The sequence below is a fragment of the Heptranchias perlo genome, chromosome 27 (genome assembly GCF_035084215.1).
Source record: "Heptranchias perlo isolate sHepPer1 chromosome 27, sHepPer1.hap1, whole genome shotgun sequence".
NCBI lineage: Eukaryota > Metazoa > Chordata > Chondrichthyes > Hexanchiformes > Hexanchidae > Heptranchias > Heptranchias perlo.
Window position 1 is genome coordinate 7,870,319 of NC_090351.1, and position 22,106 is coordinate 7,892,424.

General features: G+C 46.0%; 1 protein-coding gene and 1 long non-coding RNA gene across 3 annotated transcripts in view; both read left to right on the forward strand.

The window, feature by feature from the left end:
- LOC137344375 (uncharacterized) overlaps positions 1-21,639 on the forward strand; it is a 142,332-nt gene extending 120,693 nt beyond the window's left edge. The window contains exon 3 of the long non-coding RNA XR_010968341.1: positions 21,540-21,639. This is a non-coding gene — a long non-coding RNA (uncharacterized lncRNA). The remainder of the gene's footprint in view (positions 1-21,539) is intronic.
- A 70-nt stretch (positions 21,640-21,709) lies between these two features.
- The window catches only part of LOC137344373 (transcriptional enhancer factor TEF-5-like), a 139,527-nt gene continuing 139,130 nt past the window's right edge, over positions 21,710-22,106 (forward strand). For both annotated transcript variants that reach the window (XM_068007267.1, XM_068007266.1), the window contains exon 1: positions 21,710-21,792. In XM_068007267.1, coding sequence (XP_067863368.1) covers positions 21,786-21,792 — 7 coding nt within the window. In that variant the 5' untranslated portion in view covers positions 21,710-21,785. The remainder of the gene's footprint in view (positions 21,793-22,106) is intronic.

Genomic DNA, 22,106 nt, shown 5'->3' on the forward strand with positions numbered 1-22,106 from the left:
TGTCTCTCTCTCTCTCTCTCTGTCTGTCTCTGTGTCTGTCTGTCTCTGTGTGTGTGTGTCTCTCTCTCTCTCTCTCTGTGTCTCTCTCTCTCTGTGTGTCTGTGTGTTTGTCTCTCTCTCTGTCTCTCTCTCTCATTCTCGTCTCTGTGTGTGTGTGTGTCTGTGTGTGTCAGTGTGTCTGTTTCTCTCTGTCATTTTCGTGTGTCTGTGTGTGTGTCTGTGTGTGTGTGTCTGTGTGTGTGTGTCTGTGTGTGTGTGTCTGTGTGTGTGTGTCTGTGTGTGTGTGTCTGTGTGTGTGTCTGTGTGTGTGTGTCTGTGTGTGTGTGTGTGTGTGTGTGTCTGTCTGTGTGTGTCTGTGTGTGTGTGTCTGTGTGTGTGTGTGTGTGTGTCTCTGTGTGTGTGTGTCTCTCTCTCTGTCTGAGGTGTGTGTCTGTGTGTCTGTGTGTGTGTGTGTGTCTCCCTCTCTCTGTGAGTGTGTGTCTCTCTCTCTGTGTCTCTCTCTCTCTCTGAGTGTGTGTGTGTGTGTGTGTGTGTGTCTCACTCTCTCTGTGTCTGTGTGTGGGTGTGTGTCTCCCTTTGTGTGTGTCTCTCTCCATCTCTCTCTCTCTCTCTCTCTCTGTGTTTGTGTTTCAAGATTAGGCTCAAATGTGATTTCAGTGTCTGTAGGAAAAGGAGCAGGCCATTCAGCCTGTCGAGCTTGTTCTGCTGTTCAATTAGATCATTGTAAACAATTTTACAACACCAAGTTATAGTCCAGCAATTTTATTTTAAATTCACAAGCTTTCGGAGGCTTCCTCCTTCGTCAGGTGAACGATGTGAAAATTAGATCATGGCTGATCTGTATCTGAATTCCTTGTTTTAAAGTCTCAAATGACACCTACCGCTACCTCCATTTAAAACGATCATGGAACAGCAATCTGATTCTATTGGTACTGCGGTCATCTAATTTTACTGCTGTGTTGATTAAGGCTCTGATTTGAGTGAGTGTTTGTGGGACGAGCCTCTCTGTGCTGCTTTATTCTATACTTTGGATGTGTGTAGGTTTGAGCACTGAGAGTTATCAATGAGAGCTTAGCTGGAAGGCGACATCTTCATAATAATGGGACCAGTGTTTTCCTAAGTGCAGATTTATTTGAAATAACAATGTACAAATATTTGTTAATTATTATGACACTTAAATATTTCTGTGACAGGAAGTGTGGCAGCCTGGCTCAGTGATGAGGCTTTCACTTTTTGAGTCAGGAGGTTGTGGGTTTGAGCATGGAATCTAAGGTGACACTTCAGTGAAGGAAAAAAGAAAGAATTTGGGTTTATATCGAGCCTTTCACCGCCTCCGCACTTCACAATCAATAAAGTACTTTTGAAGTCTAGCCACTGTTGTAACGTAGGAAACATGGCAGCCAATTTGTGCACAGCAAGGTCCCACAAACAGCAATGAGATTAATGACTGCTCTCCCTCTTTAAGTCGCTCCTTAAAACCTACCTCTGACCAAGCTTTTGGTCACCTGTCCTAGTGATGTTGGTTCAGGGATAAATATTTGCCAGGACACCAGGGCGATCTCCTCTGGCTTCTCTTCGATTGGTGCCATGGCATCTTTTATGTCCAACTGAGAGGGCGGACAGGTCCTCGGTTTAACGTCTCATCCGAAAGGCGACAGCTCCGACAGTGCAGCACTCCCTCAGTACGACGTTGCAATATCAGTCTAGATTATGTGCTCCTGTCTCTGGAGTGGGACTTGAACCCACAACCTTCTGACTCAGAGGCGAGAGTGGTCCCAGTGAGGCACGGCTGACTGTGCTGTACTGAGGGAGTGCCACGCTGTCAGGAGTGCCATTTTTCAGCTGAGACGAGGCCATTTCTGCGATTTCCAGCGATTCAGGTGGATGTTAACAATCTCTTGTCACTATTGGTAGACGAGCAGGGAGTTCTCCCAGTCTCCGGGAGGTCAACATTTCACCCTTAACCAACACCACCAGAAAAGACCAATTTGCTGTTTGTGGGATCTTGCTGTGCAGAATTTAAAATTCTCATCCTTGTTTTCAAATCCCTCCATGGCCTTGCCCCCCTCCCTATCTCTGTAACCTCCCTCAGCCCTACAACCCTCTGAGATCTCTGCGCTCCTCCAATTCTGGCTTCTTGCGCATCCCCGATTTTCATCGCTCCACCATTGGCGGCCATGCCTTCAACTGCCTGGGCCCTAAGCTCTGGAATTCTCTTCCTAAACCCCTCTACCTCTCCACCTCCTTTAAGGACTCTCCTTAAAACCTACCTCTTTGACCAAGCCTATGATTACTTGTCCTAAAACCTCCTTTTGTGGCTTGGTGTCAAATTATGTTTGATTACGCTGCTGTGGAGTGCCTTCGGAGGTTTTACCACGTTAAAGGCGCTATATAAATGTAACTTGTAGTTGTAGGTTCATTGCCGACATAACAACAGTCACTGCGTTTCAGTGCAATTGGCTGCGTTTGAAGTGCTTTCTCGGATGTGATAAGGTGCTGCATCAGTGGAAGTCTTGCTGGCCTTGCATTGTCCCAAAGGGAAAACGTGCCTGGGGAAAGCTGGGAAGCAGAAGAATAAAACTCGATGTAAAGCAAACAAAACGATTCTGTCCAGCAGCCTTTTACGTATCATTAAAATAACAGCTGTCTTGGCAGTGAGAGGGGTTTCTGATTGTATAAACTGTCCAGGCTCCACTCTTGTGGTTTATGAGTCCTTTTGAACCTCTGCTTTTTGACACAGCCAACACCGACCATTGTGTGCCCCCCCTCCCCGCCTTTACAAACACAAACACACGGATCACTGCCTGCGTTTGAGGGACAGGTCTGCGAGGGGCTTTCTGATTCTCCCTCGCTTAGCGTTAGAGAAAGATTAAAGCTTCCACGCTGTTTGGCCTGGTTTCTCTCTCTCTCTCTCTCTTCCCCCATTCTACCCCACCCCCATCCCAACTCCTCCAAGTGCAAGGGCTCACCCATGAAGCTGATAAAATCCACCTGATTAGGGATGAGTTTTTATTTTGCAGAAATGACTTGTGTCTTAGTCTGAGTGTGTGTTACTGAACAACCGGAGAAGCCTCTATCATGTACACTCCAATTATCCACCCTCCCGACACATCCTCGAGTGAGATACTGGCTTATTGCACAGCCCCCTAATCCTGATCTTCCCTCCAGGCTAATATAAATCGAAGGTTACATTCAGTTTGTAACTTGAATTCCACCTCATTCCCTTACTGGGGTGTTGCTCGTAAGACCCACATTTGCAGGATATGTTGGATTTAGTGGGGCATTGGTGCAGCCAGCAGGAGCACCAGACTAAAACTTGCCGGATTTGCTAAGGCCAGCTGCCGGGAAGTGCTGGTAAAAGCCGCCAGCCTCAGTCAATTCGGCAAACTCACTCTGGGGCTGCAGCTCCTGGAACCGCTACACCCAATATAAAGGCCGTTTTAGTTCATCCCATTCCATCACTTCAGTCACCGATTCTCTCCCCTCTTGTCCTGAAGGTGTTGATTCTTGCCGGGGCCTCAGTTCCCTAGGTGTTGGTTGTCCCTGGTAACCTGTCCCGAGTGTCCATTTTTTTAAATGCCAGAACTTAGATAGTCACGGCAGGCAGTTCAACCTGGGGGGACTTCACAGCTGAGCCTGCTCCTGTCCTTATGCAATGTGGACACACACACACACGTGTAATACTGGGCGTCATTTCAAACCTTCCATTAAGGGCGTTTAAAAGAGCTCTTATTATCTCCATGGTAAAGCCACAAGCAGCCTGTTCTACAAACTGTGCTCGAAAAGACAGTTAAATGCACTAGAGAGGAAGCCTTGCTCTATTCTCCTCCAGTGTCTGTTGTCTGTTGGATGGGGAAGAAGTATCCCCTCCATTCTAGTGTATAATGCGGGTTCCACTGTCTTTGAGACTTTTTTTTAGAATGAAGCATTTGTTTATTAGGCAATTTTGATCCTATTGCTCTATTCCTGGAAAATCACTTCACCAGATTACTAAATAGAGACGAGCACATGGACACCAAGGAATAAGGATTGTGTCTGCTGTCTATTAAATATAATGAAGTGCCGTGTTTGAAAGGTTACGCAGCAGTACATAATACGTCTGCAGAGCAAAGTTTCCTCTCGTGCATTTAGGTTAACCCTGAGTGGTGACAGACCCTCCCTTCCTAAATCACAAGGGTAACATTTACTGCAGGGTCATCAATTAAAACGGCCTCGGTTGGGCCACATTTCTGTCCTCCAGTTCCTGCTGCCTGTTTTGTGCCATATCCCCCAGTATGTTTCCATACTTGAAGCTATTTTTAAACTGGTCTTCGAGCACTCTCCTCCCCTTTGTGACAGTTGTTCTTTAACATCTTCATCAGTGCATCCCTGTATTAGGACATGGGTGAGCCATCCCTTGATTGGCATTAACTGTGATTCATTGGCTGAAAGGGGCCTTGCCACCACTGAAGCGTTGGCTTTGCTTTACAATGCTGTTCGCTCAACAATGCAGTGAAGTGACATCATTTACATTGCAAATTAATGGCTGCATTCAAAGAACACAGATAGGAATTTGTGCTAAAAAATAGTGCACAGGGAATTTAAGCCCCAATGTGTTAGAGTTCCAGCAAGCAACCTCCGAAACTCGATTCTAATTATATTTAGATACATTTGTGCATCATTATTCTCTGTGCAAAATCTATATTGTCTTTACTTATGCTATGATGGGGGAAAAAAAGTAAGATTTGCATTTATATAGCATCCTTCACAACCTCAGGATGTCGCAAGACGCTTTACAGCCAATTTTGATGCGTACTCAAATGTAGGAAATGCAGCAGCCAGTTTGCGCACAGCAAGGTCCCACAAACAACAATGTGATAATGACCAGCTAATCTGTTTTTAGTGATGGTTTAGGGATAAATATTGGCCAGGACACTAGGGAGAACGCCCCTGCTCTTCTTCGAAATAGTGCCATACGTCCAACCGAGAGGGCAGACAAGGCCTCGGTTTATCGTCTCATCTGAAAGGCGACGCCTCCAACAGTGCAGCACTCCCTCAATACTGCACTGGAGTAGATTATGTGTACAGATTATGTGCTCAAGTCTCTGGGTTGGAACTTGAACCCACAACCTTCTGACCCAGAGATGAGAGTGCTACCACTGAACCATTTCTTGTGGCACTGATGGTGCTGGGTTGTTAGGATACTGTGGAATTTCATTATCGTGTGTAGAAACAAAGCAAGATCTGATCAAGCAAATCAGCAATTTGAAAATAATTTTATGACCGATGTGGCCAGTGACACTGAAATATTTTCTGATTGGTTCCTGGATGTCCCCAAAGTGCTACACAGCCAATGAATTACTTTTGAAGTGTAGCCACTTTTCATTGATGTCAATTTGCACACAGCAAGATCCCACAAAGAGCAAATGAGATGAATGTCTAGTTAATCTGTTTTTGGTGGTGTTGGTTAAGGGATGAATATTGTCTATGACGCCAGGAGAACTCCCCTGCTCTTGAAGTAGGGTCATAGGGTCTTTTACATCCACCGGATCAGGCTGACGGGGTCTCAGTTTAACATCTCATCCAAAATATGGCACCTCCAACAGTGCAGCACTCTCTCAGTACTGAAGTGTCAGCCTGGATCAGTGGTGCAAATATGGGTATTGAGATCACTGACTGTGAGTCTATTACTCCTTTTCTGTTTACTACTCAGATATGCAGTTAGCCACCTGTGGATTCCCAATTAGACAAGTGTGGATAGTGGCTCTTTGACAACACTGGCCTATCATAGTAATGGTATACTAGACCATAATATGCTCAAGTCCTGGAGTGGGGCAGAAGCAAAGGTGCTGGCACTGAGCTAAACTGACGGTGTGACTGTACACAAGTCTCTAAGTATATTACTAGCAGATCTGCAGTGGCATTACTCCCAGGAAGCCATAGGTTATGTGTTGTAAGGGGCTGGGTTGTACAATTTCACTGCGAGTCTCTGGAAAGAAGTCTATAGGAGAACGCCTCAGCACTAATAATGAATATTTGATTGTTTCCTGGAAAATAAATAAATTATAAAGTGTTTTCTTTACCCGCTGCAGGTAGATAAATAAATAAACTTGTCCCTCCCACACACTACATTTATATAAATAAGTAAATCTACACATGTAACTTGGGGGACCCAGTGTGTCAACTCCATTGTCCATCTGTTGATGTTAATTGTGGATTTTATATCCAGGGCCAAATCTATATAAAATTTAAGAATAAATTACTTTAATCTGCATCTTTCCTTCTTTATACCTCAACAACCATACACAGTATTACTAAAAAAAAATTAAATTCAGAACTTGATGGAGTAAGGCAGGAGGAACTGCTTCCACTGGCAGATGGGTCGGTATTTAAGGGGATTGGCAAAAGAACCAGAGGAAGGAGATGAGATTTTTTTACGCAGCGAGTTGTTCTGATCTGGAATGCGCTGCCTGAAAGGGCGGTGGAAGCAGATTCAATAGTAACTTTCAAAAGGGAATTGGATAAATACTTGGAAAGGAAAAATTTGCAGAGGTATGGGGAAAGAGCGGGAGAATGGGCTGAATTGGATAGTTCTTTCACAGGCACAATGGGCCGAATGGCCTCATTCTGTGCTCTATGATTATATGAGTCATTTGGAGAGGGAATTAAAAAAGAATGTAAACAGACACCTTTAAGACCTGAACGGTAATGTTTGACAGGTGCGTTTGTCTCAGTAGAACCAGGTTCAGGAGATTGTCGGGGAGGAGAAGGATTTCTTTTTTGCTTTCTGTATTTCACAAGAACGTTTTCTATCTATTGGTGAGAAAAACTCTGCTGCCAGAAGGGTGTTTCTCAAATAATCAAATTAATAGTTCACCCCCTGCCCCCAAAGACGGTGTGTGTTTACGGCAGTGCTGGCTGGTTCCCCAGCCCCGCCCCCTCGGCCCAGGGAGAGGTCGCTGACCGTGTTCTGGGCCCAGTGTTTTTGTGATTGTTTCCTGGGACACGGAGCGTGATGCTCAGATGCCAAGCGAGAGATGTGGGTGTGTGGAGACTTCCTCCAGCACCCACTGCGGGCGGGCCCTGTCCCGGGGAAGGTGACAAGTGGGCGCAGTGGGTGTCTGACTGTGATATCCTCACTGTATCTCCAATACCACTGGATGACTTTCAAAAACTTGTGTTTTGATTTGAATTATAGCCATTGGAGCAGAAAAGATATTCCCCTTTTAGTTTAGTTAAAGGAAACTATTGCCTTTATTGTGATGCCGTTTTTTTTCTGCTGTCTGCCCATTTCAGATGGTCTTTTAAGGCTCAGTGGGCAATGGAACCACCTGAAGCAGAACTCAGCCATGTAAACCAGGAGATCCCAGGTTTAACCCCTAGCCTGTGCTGGCTCACCCAGACTGATAGCAGCCAAGGCAGCTACGAAAGGACTACGATTGGTCTCTTTGAACTTGGCTAGGGAAGGGTTAAAAATCAGCTCCTGCTCGCTCTCCAGTGACTCTAGCCAGAAAGCACAGATATGATCGACCTTGGCTCTTGTGGTCGAACAGCCTTTCGAACTCACTGGGCTCACGTGCTGGGAACGTCCATTCGGGGGCAATGCCCTGTAGGCTGGCCGGTACCTTTTGAACTGTACTCTCACACGAACCATTGCTTCCAGAAGAGGAGGGGAGCAAAACAAAAGACAAGTAGGGGAGGAAAGAGATGGGTAATTGAACCACACTCTGAAGCAAAGGTTCTGAATCCTGAGGGGAAAATAGGCCCAGCAGAGGTGTGCAGCAAAAGACGAGCCTACAAAGGGAGGCCGATTGGGGGAAAATCAGAGGACGGCTTCCTTCAGGGGTTACGAATCCTCAATTTCTGTTTAAATATTCAATCTCGGGGAAAGGGAGATGTAACATTGATCAAAACAAGGAAGAGGGTATCATAAGGAGCTTCATACAATGAGTGACTTTGAAGTGCAGCCACTCTTATTATGTAGGCAAATGCGGCAGCCAATTTGCGAACAGCAGGATCCCATAAACAGCAAAAGTGACAAATGACTAATGAATCTGGCCCTGATTGAGGACAGAATGTTGGCTGGGACACCAGGGGAATTCCATGGTTATCTTCAAACAGGGCCATGGGATCTTTCCCATCCACCTGAACCATCAGACGGGCAGACGGGGCTTTGGTTTAACATCTCAATCCAACAGTGCAGCACTCCCTCAGCACTGCACTGGGGTTTTAGTAGATGTACTGAAATGGGACTTGAACCTACCGCCTTCTGACTGTGAAGTGATGGTGCTATCACATGTCATTCACCTGTACTAGAAAGGCTAGCCGTACTTAAAGTAGATAAGTCACCCGGTCCGGATGGGATGCATCCTAGGTTGCTGAGGGAAGTAAGGGTAGAAATTGCAGAGGTACTGACCATAATCTTCCAAATATCCTTCGGTACGGGGGTGGTACCAAAGGACTGGAGAATTGCAAATGTTACATCCTTGTTCAAAAAAGGGTGTAAGGATAAACCCAGCAACTATAGACCAGTCAGTGTAACCTCAGTGGTGGGGAAACTTTTAGAAACAATAATCCAGTACAGAATTAACAGTCACTTGGACGAGTGTGGATTAATTAAGGAAAGCCAGCACGGATTTGTTAAAGGCAAATTGTGTTTAACTAACTTGATAGAGTTTTTTGATGAGGTAACAGAGAAGTTCGATGAGGACAAAGCGGTTGATGTGGTGTATATAGACTTCCAAAAAAGCGTTTGATAAAGTGCCACATAATAGGCTTGTCAGCATGGATACGCAATTGGCTAAATTACAGGAAACAGAGAGTAGTGGTGAACGTTTGTTTTTCGGACTGGAGGGAGGTGTACAGGGGTCGGTGCTGGGACCACTGCTTTTCTTGATCTATATTAATGACTTGGATTGGGTGTACAGGGCACAATTTCCAAATTTGTAGATGACACTAAACTTGGAAGTGTAGTGAACAGTGAGGAGGATAGTGATAGACTTCAATTTAATGCAGAGAAGTGCGAAGTGATACATTTTGGTAGGAAGAACAAGACGAGAAAATAGAAAATAAAGGGTACAACTCTAAAGGGGGTGCAGGAACAGAGAGACCTGGGGATATATGTGCACAAATCGCTGAAGGTGGCAGGACAGGTTGAGAAAGCGGTTAAGTATACGGGATCCTGGGCTTTATAACTAGAGGCATAGAGTACAAAAGCAAGGAAATTATGATGAACCTTTATAAAACACTGGTTCGGCCGTATCTGGAGCATTGTGTCCCGTTCTGGGCACCGCACTTTAGGAAGGATGTGAAGGCCTTAGAGAGGGTGCAGAAAAGATTTACTAGAATGATTCTAGGGATGAGAGACTTCAGTCACATGGATAAACTGGAGAAGCTGGGTTGTTCTCCTTGAACAGAGACAGTTGTGAGGAGATTTGATAGAGGTATTCAAAATCATGAAGGGTCTAGACAGAGTAGATAAAGAGAAGCTGTTCCTATTGGCAGAAGGGTCAAGAACCAGAGGACATAGATTTAAGGTATTTGGCAAAAGAACCAAAGGCAACATGAGGAAAAGCTTTTTTACGCAGAGAGTGGTTAGGATCTGGAATGCACTGCCCGAGGGGGTGGTGGAGGCAGATTCAATCATGGCTTCAAAAGGGAATTGGATAAGTACTTGGCGGAAAAGAATTTGCAGGGCTACGGGGAAAGGGCAGGGGAGCGGGACCAGCTGGATTGCTCTTGCAGAGACGGGCCGAATGGCGGCCTCCTGTGCCATTCTATGATTCAATTATTTCTGTTAGTTTGCTTTTTGTTTCGATCTGTGAGACGATGCAGTATTTGGTGAATGTAATGGGTGCTGTTTAAAAGATTTTTTTGTTGTTGACAAGTTGAGGGGGAGGATTACAAGTAACGAACCTAATAAAAGCTCCATTTGGGGATCAGAAGTCCACGTTGACCTGACAGCCCAGGGAAAACGTTAAAAACTTGGATGTTTAATTTTTTTTCTAAAGAAGTTATATAAATACAAGCTCCAACCGGAATGGTTGACAGGAGCCAAGAATAATCCCAGTGGCAGCCATGCACACTGGACTGCTATATACACGCTGGTTATTTTTTCAATAACTCCCCTCCAGGAGATATAGACTTGTGCTGTGGCACATTTCCAATGGCACCACCACACCTCAGTATCAAACCCAGAGGATCGTTCTGCACATGTGATTCTAGTCAGTGCATGCCATTGGGACAACTTGCCCAGCCCGACCCTGTCCTGATGGACATCCATTCTTTCCTGCTGTCCCGAGCCCAAAATTGTAATGCCCCCCAACTGCTGCCCTAGCTGGCATTGACTATCATTCTCGGGATGGTGTTACTGGCAAAGCTGGCATATATTGCCTATCCCTAGTTGCCCTTGAGAAGGTGGTGGAGAGCTGCCTTCTTGAACCAATGCAGTCCGTGTGGTGAAGGTTCTCCCACAGTGCCGTTAGGGAGGACGTTCCAGGATTTTGACCCAGCGACTATGAAGGAACGGCAGTATATTTACAAGGTAGGATGGTGTGTGATCTTGGGGGGGGGGGGGGAGAACTTGGAGCTGATGGTGTTCCCATGCATGTGATAGAGGTCGCGGGTTTGGGAGTTTCTGATGAAGAAGCCTTAGCAAGTTGCTGCAGTGCATCGTGTAGATAGTATACACACGGTACGCCAGTGGTGGAGGGAGTGGATATTTAGGCTAGTGGATGAAGTGCCGATCATGCTGATTGTTTTGTCCCGGATGGTGTCGAGTTGCTTGTGTGTTGCAGCTGCACCCATCCAGGTAGGTGGAGAGTATTCCATTACATTGACTTGTGCCTTGTAAATGATGGAGAGGCTTTGGAGAGTCAAGAGATGAGCCACTCGCCACAGAATACCCAGCCTCTAACCTGTGCTAGCAGCCACAAAATTTATATGGCTGGTCCAGTTGAGTTTCTGGTCAATGGTGACCTCCAGGATGTTGATAGTGGAGATCTTGGTGATAGTAATGGTACTTGGGAGGTGCGAATTAACTTACTACTTATCAGCCCAAGCTTGGATGTTGTCCAGGTCTTGCTGCGTGTGGGCCCGGGCTGCTTCGTTATCTGAGGAATTGGGAATGGATATGAACATTGTGCAATTATAAGTGACCATTTCTGACCTTATGATGGAGGGAAGGTCATTGATGAAGCAGCTGAGGATGGTTGGGCCTAGGACACTGCCCTGAGGAACTCCTGCAGCAATGTCCTGGGGCTGAGATGATTGGCTTCCAACAACCTTCACCTTTGGCCCGCGGAGAGTGTTCCGCCGAACCTCATTAACTTCAGTTTTACCAGGGCTCCTTGGTGCCACACTCGGTCAAAAGCGGCCTTAATATCAAGCGTAGTCACTCTCACCTCACCTCTGGAATTCAGCTCTTGTGTTCATGTTTGGAGCATAACTGTAATGAGGTCTGGAGCCGAGTGGTCCTGGTGGAACCCAAACTGAGCATTGGTGAGTAAGCGCCACTTGATAGCACTGTTGACGACTCCTTTCATCACTTTGCTGATGATTGCACGTCAAGTCATTGAAACTGAGAGCTAAATCAGGTCAGTTAAAAAGTTCTTTTCAAAAAGTACTGTGTAGTCCGTGAGAAGGATGAATAAAGACTGGCAGTCTAGGGGAAGGGTATGAAAAAATTAGCAATGGCTTGTGGTAGAGAGGTGAAGGATGCTGAGACTGCAGGGGGCAGCTCTGGAGACAATGGGCCACAGGTCTTGGCTGAAATATATGGTTAACATTAACTATCTCCATCTGCAGAAGGTCCAAGGTTCAATCTCTGGTCTGTAATGAATTAGCTGATCTCAGTGAGGGTAGCAGTAGGAGGAGTGCAGGTGGCCTTGGTGCCCATGGGTTCCTGCTCCAGAGATGGAAACGTATCAACCAGGAGCACGATCCCAGGCTGATCCGCTACCCATTTTTCATCTCGGACAAGGACACGAGGCTGTGATGCCTGTTATGATCTAACAGCTTGCTCTCCTTCATTGTCTCAGCTCAAAAATGAAGACTGGCTCTTTGGGTGAGGTACCAGATGGTGATCAGGTCCTGTAGAAGTCTATATCAGTGGGAGGAGAGCAAAAGGAGGAAGTGGAAGAGCGATCAAAAATGATTGTCATTTTTTTTTCTGTTTACTATTGGATGTTAATGCGGCCGGAATCTGAAAAGTTGAACTGGGTTGGGAAGGAAATGGATGAAACCGGGTGATCACATTGTCCTTTCACCTGTGGGACCTGCCCCCAACAGGTTTCTCACTTAGTCTGCAGATGTGCCTGTGCTTGAATGGTGAAGGTCCATCATAAAATCCCAAGCCATTGCAAAGCTTGCCTTGTGAATATCTTTCTAGTCCATGAGAAATCGCTAGTGAGGGACAATCAAAGAACTGAAGCATTGCGATATTTTGTGAGTGGTCTGTCTTTTAAACTCTACCTGAATAGGTCAGTAGAAGAGCAAATCTACCTTTAAACAAGATGTGGAGATGCTGGTGATGGACTGGGGTGGACAAATGTAAGGAGTCTTACAACACCAGGTTATAGTCCAACAGCTTTATTTGAAATCACAAGCTTTAAACAACAACAACTTGCATTTATATAGTGCCTTTAACATAGTAAAACATCCCAGGGAGCGATTGTCAAACAAAATTTGACACCGAGCCACATAAGGAGATATTAGGACAGGTGACCAAAAGCTTGGTCAAAGAGGTAGGTTTTAAGGAGCGTCTTAAAGAAGGAGAGAGAGGTAGAGAGGTGGAAAGGTTTAGGGAGGGAATTCCAGAGCTTAGGGTCTAGGCAGCTGAAGGCATGGTGGAGCGATTAAAATCGGGGATGCGCAAGAGGCCAGAATTGGAGGAGCGCAGAGATTTCAGAGGGTTGTAGGGCCGGAGGAGATTACAGAGATAGGGAGGGTACTTGGATGACCAAATTTACCTTCAAACTGTACCTGGATGGGCCAAAGGAAGACCAAGTCCTCCCCATAATCTGTAGCTGGGTGAGCCGCTGATAGCCGGTGCCGGACATGGGCAGTTGCATGGCTTGGCTCGCCATTAAGGAAAAATAAAATATGAGCCAAGGATAAGTAGATGGGGTTGAGGTAAAACCTGCAGCAGCTGAAAGGCCTTGGTTATTCAGTGCCACATAATGCACCAGGATTCAGCCTGAAATGTTTGCTTTTTTTTCTAAAGTTGCCTACAATTGGCACAAGACACAGAGAAAACTTTCCTCAGTCTAGACATCCATTGCTGTTTTGGCAAAGTCGTTTGCTAAGTCAGCATGTTAAAAGTGTGATGACTTCTGAATATTGTGGGCTAATTTGTAGCAGCGTTTCTCTCCATCCCTCGTCTCCTGAAGACACACTGCCTTGTGCTGGGGTAGTGTCCCACAGGCAATAGCTGTCCTCACCTCTCACTGTGAGCGCTCAGGTAGTGAGTGGTCGAGGCCTTGTCTGCCTATTCAAGTGGACAACAATGGGAAGATTTCTTCCCAGTGCCTGTATTGTTTGTCATGTCCGGTGTGATCTGTTGTTTTTCAAGCCGTGTTCAAGAGATGCTGCAAGTGTTGGAGGGTTTTTCAGATTCAATTTTTACCACATTTGGTAGAGAGATGGGGGGAGACCCAAAAAAATGAAAGTTCTAATCCACATTTTGAGCTGAACAGGGTGGAAGAACAAAGTTATGTCTCTGCTGACTGTAAGTTTCTGATAACTATATTGAGTGCGGGAAAGACTCATGGAGGGTGAAATTTTACCTCCCAGCTCCACAATAAAACTGCGGGCCTTCGCTCTCACCCCTCCTGATTTGCGCCTCCCCAACCCGCCCCGGACTCACCTTGGGTCCGCAGCTGGCATTCCAACCGTCCGATCTTGCTGCCTCCTCACGTCCGACAAGCTGCCTCTGGAACCGTAACTGGTGCCCACAATAATCTAAGGAGGCCGGCAGACCAATTTGCCCTGGTCCTGCCACCGGCCCTGTTGGGCGCGTGCGCAATACCAGGATCGTACTCCAATTTGGGCTCGATCCAATTTCTAGGCTGTAGGTTATTGAAGTCCAAGAGAAGCACGTAGCTGATACCCCTCCATCACTGGTCAGATAATCGGGGGGTGAATCTTAATGCCGCGGCCCTCTGGTATATGTGGGCCACCATATTTTTCAGCGTCTGATACTAAGGGATGAAAAGTCAAGAGTTCCAGCCAAAAGGAAACTCTGTATCATGAGGCAAATGTTGGGCAAATTGGAGGGTCCTTTTATGAAGGAGCAATATTTCAAAGAGGGAATTGTTCCCACTTTAGATAGAAAAATGGTCGTGTCATGACATCGGACACAATGTTATCAACAATGTAAATATCTTGGTGTGCTCTCTGTTTACAAACAGAACCCTGCAGTTTGTGGAGAGTTTTCCAGGAGAGGCCAGCTTGACCTTTTGGATATTTCACACAGGTTTGTTGTGATTTACTCCTTCCTCAAATGAAAAATGCTGCTTCACTTTCCACCAAAGTTGGTAGAGTTTTAAGCACCTCACGCCCATTGTGTTGGCAAGTCTCTGATCTCTTTCTGGCTGCAGTCAGGTTTCTATCGAGAAAATCCACAGCAGAGATTAGGCACTTTACTTGGAGTCTGAAGTTCTGAAGTCTGGCGTCTTTTAAACCATTACTTTCCACTCAGGTGACACCGAAGTTTTACCTGTCTTAGAATTCAGATACAACTGAGGGGAGAGGGGAGAGGGGGCTGCGGGTTTAGAACGGATAATCTGCAGGGCAGTCAGTCCCAGCTCGGGCTGTGAAAAGCTTAAAATGCAGTAGAGTAGTTAGAAGTTACTTTGTTTAAATCAAGTAAGATGACTTACTGATGGTGGAGAAGCAAAGCCTATGCATTAGTTTGTATTATTACATGAAGACAAGCCGTACAGATTGAACTAACTGAGTCTGACCAAAACTGTTGCTCTGTTTTACTACATTAAAGGCACAATATAAATGCATGTTATCGTATGTTTACATGAGGTGAAGTGAAACAGCTTATCGATTCACATCTGACCTCACCTCACCAAATGTTTGCTCAGTCCACCTTCATTAAAAAAATTGAAGCAGCTACATGCAAATGATATGAATATATAATTCAGTTCACAAAGGAGGAAACTATTGCTACATCCCTGGGTTACGCCATTGTATAATTAGACTTTGGGCAGTAAGGGAACACTCCTGAATGTGAGATGCTTAGATCGCTGTAGCCCAGAAATATCGACGGCAAGACTTTAAATTTGTAACCGGGTGTTAATCAGCAAATGGTGTTTGTATATCTCCATTTTTTATATATATATATATATATATATCTGTCTGTTTCTCGATCTCTCTCTCACACCCTCATTCTACAAAAATACACCTGATTTACGTTTTTGGATTTGCTCCTCCCCATCACAGGGACGGTGAGCCCAGCGTAACGCCACTGGCGCTCTGGTCGAGACCATCGAACCGAGCTCAGGGTTAGACCGGGGATGTTCCTGGTCCGCATGTCCTGGCTTCACACCGCGTGGTGCCATTATGGCCGTGCATTAAAAGTTCAGAGTTGCTCACCATCGCGGCCACCTTCTCTCCACCTCCCACCCACCCATATCAGTCCAGCTGGTGGCTCTGTGTGTGTGTGTGTGTGTGATCTGGTTGTCTCTGAAATCTAAGCTGAGGTAAAACTCAGGGCTCATCGGAGCAGAAAGCAATGGTTTAAGGGACGCCAGACTTCAGAACGGGCCCTAGTAAAATGTCAAATCTCTGCTGTGGATTTACTCGATACCTGTGCAGTGAGGGCAGCATAAGCACTGTGATTGTCTGGCAAAAGAATATCGCAGCTATGTGAGGAGAATGCCAAGGCCATGCAGGCCTCAGATTAGGCTGCAGTTTGTTATCTATTTGGAGAAACGGAGATGGATACAATATTTGTTTGGGTGGTGTTGGGGGAGGGGGCGGCGAGGGCGGGGGGAGAGAGATTATATTTATAAATCATTAGGTCACTCCCAACCAATCGAGAGCAGCCTCTAAGTTCACAAGCTGACATTTTATAACTGGATGACTATTCTGGCAGTCGACACCTTCAAATATACACACGCAACATTCCCAACGAACGCATGGAGCCTGACCCCAACTGGTGACCCCCCCCCCACTTGGAAGATTCCATGTCCTGTGGATTCATGGGGGTGGAGCAAGGAGACGGTTTTAATCTTTTTAAAACTATTTTTCTCTAATTAGTTTCTCCCTCAACTTCGAATAGATTTACGGCGATTTGACATTTTCCCTCCCTCCTCCGCCCCCTCCCGCCCATTTTTTTTTTTCTTTTCGCTTTTGGCAACTATCCTATTGGAGATCCTGGGTTCGGTCAGCCTTTGGTGGTCCTCTCTTTGGTTCTGCCCTGCTCTGCAGAACTATTCAGCGAGCACCTCCCAGCTCTGGAGCACAGGGGAGAGCCTCAAGGAGAGAGCCATCGAACCGGACGGAAGCATCCACCGATGGGATCGTTCAACTCTGTAAAGGTGTGGTCTGGACACGAGTGGGATGCATGGATTGAGATGAAACTTTGATATGTGTGGACTCTCTATTTTTTTAAAAAGAAAACTTATGATGTATGTAAACTGCGATCATCAAAATGTCTTGTGCAGTAAACAATTCCTGGGCAGATTATATGACTAAGTGTCTAAACAAAGAACAGGGACCCATTTAGTTCCCAAGGACGCTACTGTCGGAATTGGCAGTGTTGGGTTGCACTGTAGTTTAGTCCTGTTGATATTCTTTTGTAAAGATTGATTTTATTATCTAGCAGTATTTTATCTACGTTGTGTCCGATTCTAAACACCTCTCTATGCCTCATTACACCTTAGCTTCCCTCTTTTAGGTTCAAAATAAACAATTAGATGAAGGAAATTCGGCTCTGACTGTCTGGATTCTGTAGAGGACATTTGACTAGATATTTAAATCTGAACAACCCAGTAAAACCGTCACACAATGAGTCTAATTTGATAGCTAAGCAATTTTTACTTCAGCCCTTAAAATTGATATTAGTACTGGGGCATTCTGTGTTGGCGTCAAAGCAATCCCAGCTCGGGTATTGTACAGCCATTTGCACCTTAACTCCAACCTCAGGTGGACTCCCCTGAGTGGACTGGTGCAGTTTCTTTCTCTCCCGAACTAGCCGTCCCTCTGCCCTCACCAAGAGAGATTAGCAGTTTATTGCTCAGTTAGGAGCGACTTTGTGCTCGGACCCAAATCCAGTCACCACTGCGTCGAGACTGCCCAAACCGTAAGGCTGTCGAGAGCCAGATAATTCATCCCGTGGGCAATGACTGAATTTGATCCCTAGTCTTCGGCAGGTGAAAGGATATTTGTTCAGTGTCCTTCAGTGATGTGTCTGCATGAATCTCAACTTAATGTCACTACATAATTATCTGACGTAGAGTATAACGGAAAATAAACCATGGATGACATCGGATGATGTGTACCCAAAGGGTGAGCGACCTCTGAAGTTTAATGGGTTGGTTTGTTTCACAGTAAGCTAGATGTTCATTGATGTTGTTAATGCTGTGTGACAAATAACTCTGAGTTTATGGATATCATGTATTGGCCACATTGTAAATCAGCCTGTGGAGTATTACTGGGGCAATATTTGATATTCTGGTAGCTGCTAGGCTAATAGGGGACCATAAAACCTCAACTCATTCTCCAGTATGGAACATTCTGGAATCTTTTCTTCCTCAAAACACTTTTGTCCTCTCTTCTTCTCATGAAGGTGGTGACCCCTGCTAAGATATCCCCTCTGGTGCCTCGCCCAAGTAGCTGATGCCCTCGTCCCTCCCTGTCTCTGTTACCTCCTCCAGCCCAGCCATCCTCCAATATCTCTGCGCTCCTCCAATTTTGGCCTCTTGCACATCCCCGATTTTCATTGCTCCACCATTGGTGGGCGTACCTTCAGCTGCCTAGGCCCTAAGCTCTGGAATTCTTTCCCTAAACCTCTCTGCCTCTCTGCCTCGCTCTCCTCCTTCAAGACTCTGCTTAAAACCTACCTCTTTGACCAAGCATTTGGTCACCTGTCCTAATCTCTCCTCCTTTGGATCGGTGTCAATATTTGTCTGATTTCACTCCCGTGAAGCACCTTCGGACGTTTTACTACGTTAAAGGCGCTATGTAAATGCAAGTTGTTGTTGTTGCATCTGCAAGCCTAGCCCAGTGAATGTTGGGAGGCAATTCGATCACCAAGCTCGTTACGTCCTCATTCAACCTCACTTGTGCACATGAGCGTTCCAGCGACGGTCAATGAATGGTGATCAGAAGTGGGACCCCCTGGGGCTTTCTTTCTCCTGTCTGGAGACATTGAGGCCCAATTGTAGTGTCTCAAAACTCTTCCAATGTCAATCTATTTTTTTAGTGCAAAAAACCACTTTGGAGTAGACTGCATGTTTGTCCGGTCACCGTTGTAATGTAGGCAAACGCTGTAGTCAGTTTGAGCACAGCAAGATCCCACAAAACTGCAAATGAGTTAATTTGACCAGGTAAGCTGTTTTGGTCAGGCACAGATAGGGCACCTGTGAGGCACCATAGCCAACGTTACAGGTCTGTACAGCTTAGTCTTACAGCAGGTAGGACCATAACCGAACTACCAGGACAGTGCTGCGGTGGAGAGCTCATTATAGCTTGTCAGGAGAATCCGCTGCTTCAAAATTCAAAGTGTCTAAAGGTGCTTTAAATGGTACTTTTTTTTGGGTCCAGATGTCAGGAGAAGGACCTATTTGTACTGCCCCTCCCCCCCTCCAGTTTGGATTCTGGTCCCCAGCACTCTGCTGTGTAATACGCAGATCTGAACGTAGAGGACCGCGGTCACGTGCGATTGGCTCCTCACGTTTAGCTCGTACAATGAGATCCAGTGGCTGGTCGGTGGGTTCCCCGAAGCCTTCGGTTTGCTGCCGATTGGCTCGTTTGTATTTGGCGATGGCGGGGGAATCACACCTGTGCTGCTAGCCAATGTGAAAGAGCCTAAAGAACGAGTGGCTTTGGCACGGTTCATGCCAACCTGATTGTTTATCCTGCCACTCAGTGCCCGTTAACTCCATTTGCAGAGCCGGGCTCAGAAATAGAGGTGAGGCTGGTGCTTTATATAAAATCCCATCGTATAGCAGGAGCTCCTACCTGATCCGGTTACTATGGGCGACACTGTATTCTGCACTAAAAGAAAGACTTTTGCATTTATATAGCGCCTTTCACAACCTTAGGATGCCCCAAAGCGCCTTAGCCAATGAAGTACTTTGTGACATGTAGTCACTGTTTTAACGTAGGAAACACGGCAGCTAATTTGCACACAGCAAGATCCCACAAACCGCAGAGAGTTAAATGACCAGATAATCTATTTTCAAGTGTTGCTTGAGGGATAACTCCCCAGCTCTTCGAATAATGTCATAACGTCCACCTGAGAGGGCAGATGGGATTTAAAATGTCATCCAAAAGACGGCACCTCCGACAGTGCAGCACTCCCTCAGTACTGCACTGTAAATACCAGCATAGATTTTGTGCTCAGGCCTCTGGAATGGGGTTTGACCCTACAACTTTCTGGTTCGGAGGCCAGAGTGCTACCCACCGAGCCATGGCTGACACCTGAGGCTGGTGCTTTATGTATAATCCCATCAGACAGCAGGAGCTCCTGCCCGATTGGATTACTGTGGGCCGCACTTTATCCTGCACTAACTGCACAGACAACTTGCCAATGGGGTTAGATTTTAGTACTGCAATGGCGCTGACTGTTCTACCCACTTTCTGATATACTTTACATCCAGCAGCAGTTCTTTTATAACCTCATAAATACATAAGACAAGTAAAGCTCCACTTGCCAACTAGCCTGGGGCAAGTTAGTTTCCAGCTTTAGCGAGACAAACAACAAAAAAATAAAGGGACTCAAAGCTTTTAACTAATAGCAGTCTGTTTATCCTCCCGTCTCCAATCAGTCACTTTTTTTCTTTCTTCTTTCTCATCTGATCTTTCAGTCGTCTGTTCCTACCCCTTTCCTACCTCAGTGACTAGACCAAAGGTGTATTTTTTTTGTTCTTTCCTCAAGAAAGAAAGAAAGACTTGAATTTCTATAGCGCCTTTCATGACCTCAGGACGTCCCAAAGCGCTTTACAGCCAATGAAGTACTTTTGAAGTGTAGTCACTGTTGTAATGTAGGAAACACAACAGCGCACAGCAAGCTCCCACAAACAGCAATGAGATAAATGACCAGATAATCTGTTTCTTTAGTGATGTTGGTTGAGGGATAAATATTGGCCAGGACACTGGGGAGAACTCACATGCTTCTCTTCAAAATAGTGCCATGGGATCTTTTACGTCCACCTGATAGGGCAGACAGGAGCTCGGTTTAATGTCTCATCTGAAAGACGGCACCTCTGACAGTGCAGCACTCCCTCAATGCTGCACTGGGGGTGTCAGCCTGGATTTTTTGACTGTTAGAATTTTGAGTGTTAAAGGTGATGAAGAAAATCAATTTGCGTTCATATAGCACCTTTCACATCCTTAAGAGCTCCCAAAGTGTTTTGCAGCCAATAAATTATAGGCTCCTCTTAATTCAAATGATCTGATAATTCTGATTTTGCTCAGCACTAAATTCCTACTTTGCTGCATTATTTACGTTGCTCAATTCAAATTTTTTTAGTGCAAAACAACAACTTTGGATTACCAGGAGTAGACTGTACGTTTGTCCGGTCACCGTTGTAATGTAGGAAATGCAGCAGCCAATTTGCGCTCAGCCAAGTCCCACAAACAGCAAACGAGATAAGTGACCAGATGATGTGTTTCGGTGGGGTTGATTGAGGGATGTATGTTGGCCAGGATACCCGGGAGAACTCCCTCCTCTTTGGATAATGCCACGGGGTTTTTACATTCACCTGAACAGGCACACAGGACCTCAATTGAATATTTAATCTGAAAGATGGCACCTCTGACAATGCAGCACTCCCTCAGAGTGAAGTGTCAACTCAGATCATTTGCACTAAAGATAAAAAGACCTTGCATTTATATTGCTCCTTTCACAATCTCAGGACGTCCCAAAGTACTTTGCAGACAATTAATACTTTGGAGGTGTAGTCACTGTTGTGATGTAGGAAAGTGATAATGACCAGATAATCTGTTTTAATGATGTTGGTTGAGGGATAAATATTGGCCAGGGCACCGGGGAGAACTCCCCTGCTCTTCTTCCAAATAGTGCAATGGGACCTTTTACATCCACCTGAGGGGGCAGTCTCATCCGAAAGGCGGCGTCTCCGACAGTGCAACACTGCCTCAGTACTGCACTGGGTGTGTCAGCCTAGATTTTTGTGCTTAAGTCACTAAGCTAAACAGTGGTGTTGAGAGGCGTAACATAGCACTTGGCTGCAATGGGTGGCATAACCAAGGCTGGACATTTGATCATGCCAGCCCAAGGTCATGTGTCGCGTGTTGCCGCTGGGCAATGTCACCTCCCTGAACTTGTGCGCGCTAACCTTCTGCTGTCCTCGCTGTCTTTGCAGGTTTCTCTTCAGTGACCGCCGGCTCTGCTCGGAGCCCTGCCAGCCGCCACAATTGCGTCCAACGACTGGAACGGGAGCGGGAGCCCCGGAGACGGGAGGGAGGACGGAGCGGAGGCGTTGGAAAAATCGTTGGACAATGACGCCGAGGGGGTGTGGAGTCCCGACATTGAGCAGAGTTTCCAGGAGGCCTTGGCCATATACCCACCGTGTGGTCGACGGAAGATTATCCTGTCTGACGAGGGGAAGATGTATGGTAGGTACCTGCAATAGCAGAGCTCTCCCACAGCTGTAGTGACACTGGGCTACCTGCAAACCCAGCGTCTTTAGCTCTTTTCTTTCTCTTTTTTTAATAACTTTGAACAAAACAAAGGGAAACTTATAAACTAAATTATAATACTATTTCCTGGCGTCCACAAAAACACTCCAGTCCTTGTGGTGTCCACCGGTCACAGAAGGCCTCAAGTGCACGCTCCCTCTCCAGGGCCAATGGACAATACCGCAGAAGAGAGGCAGGCAGCCAGAGAGACCCTCCTTCCTCCCCCCCACCCAAACCCCTGCTCCGGGCCA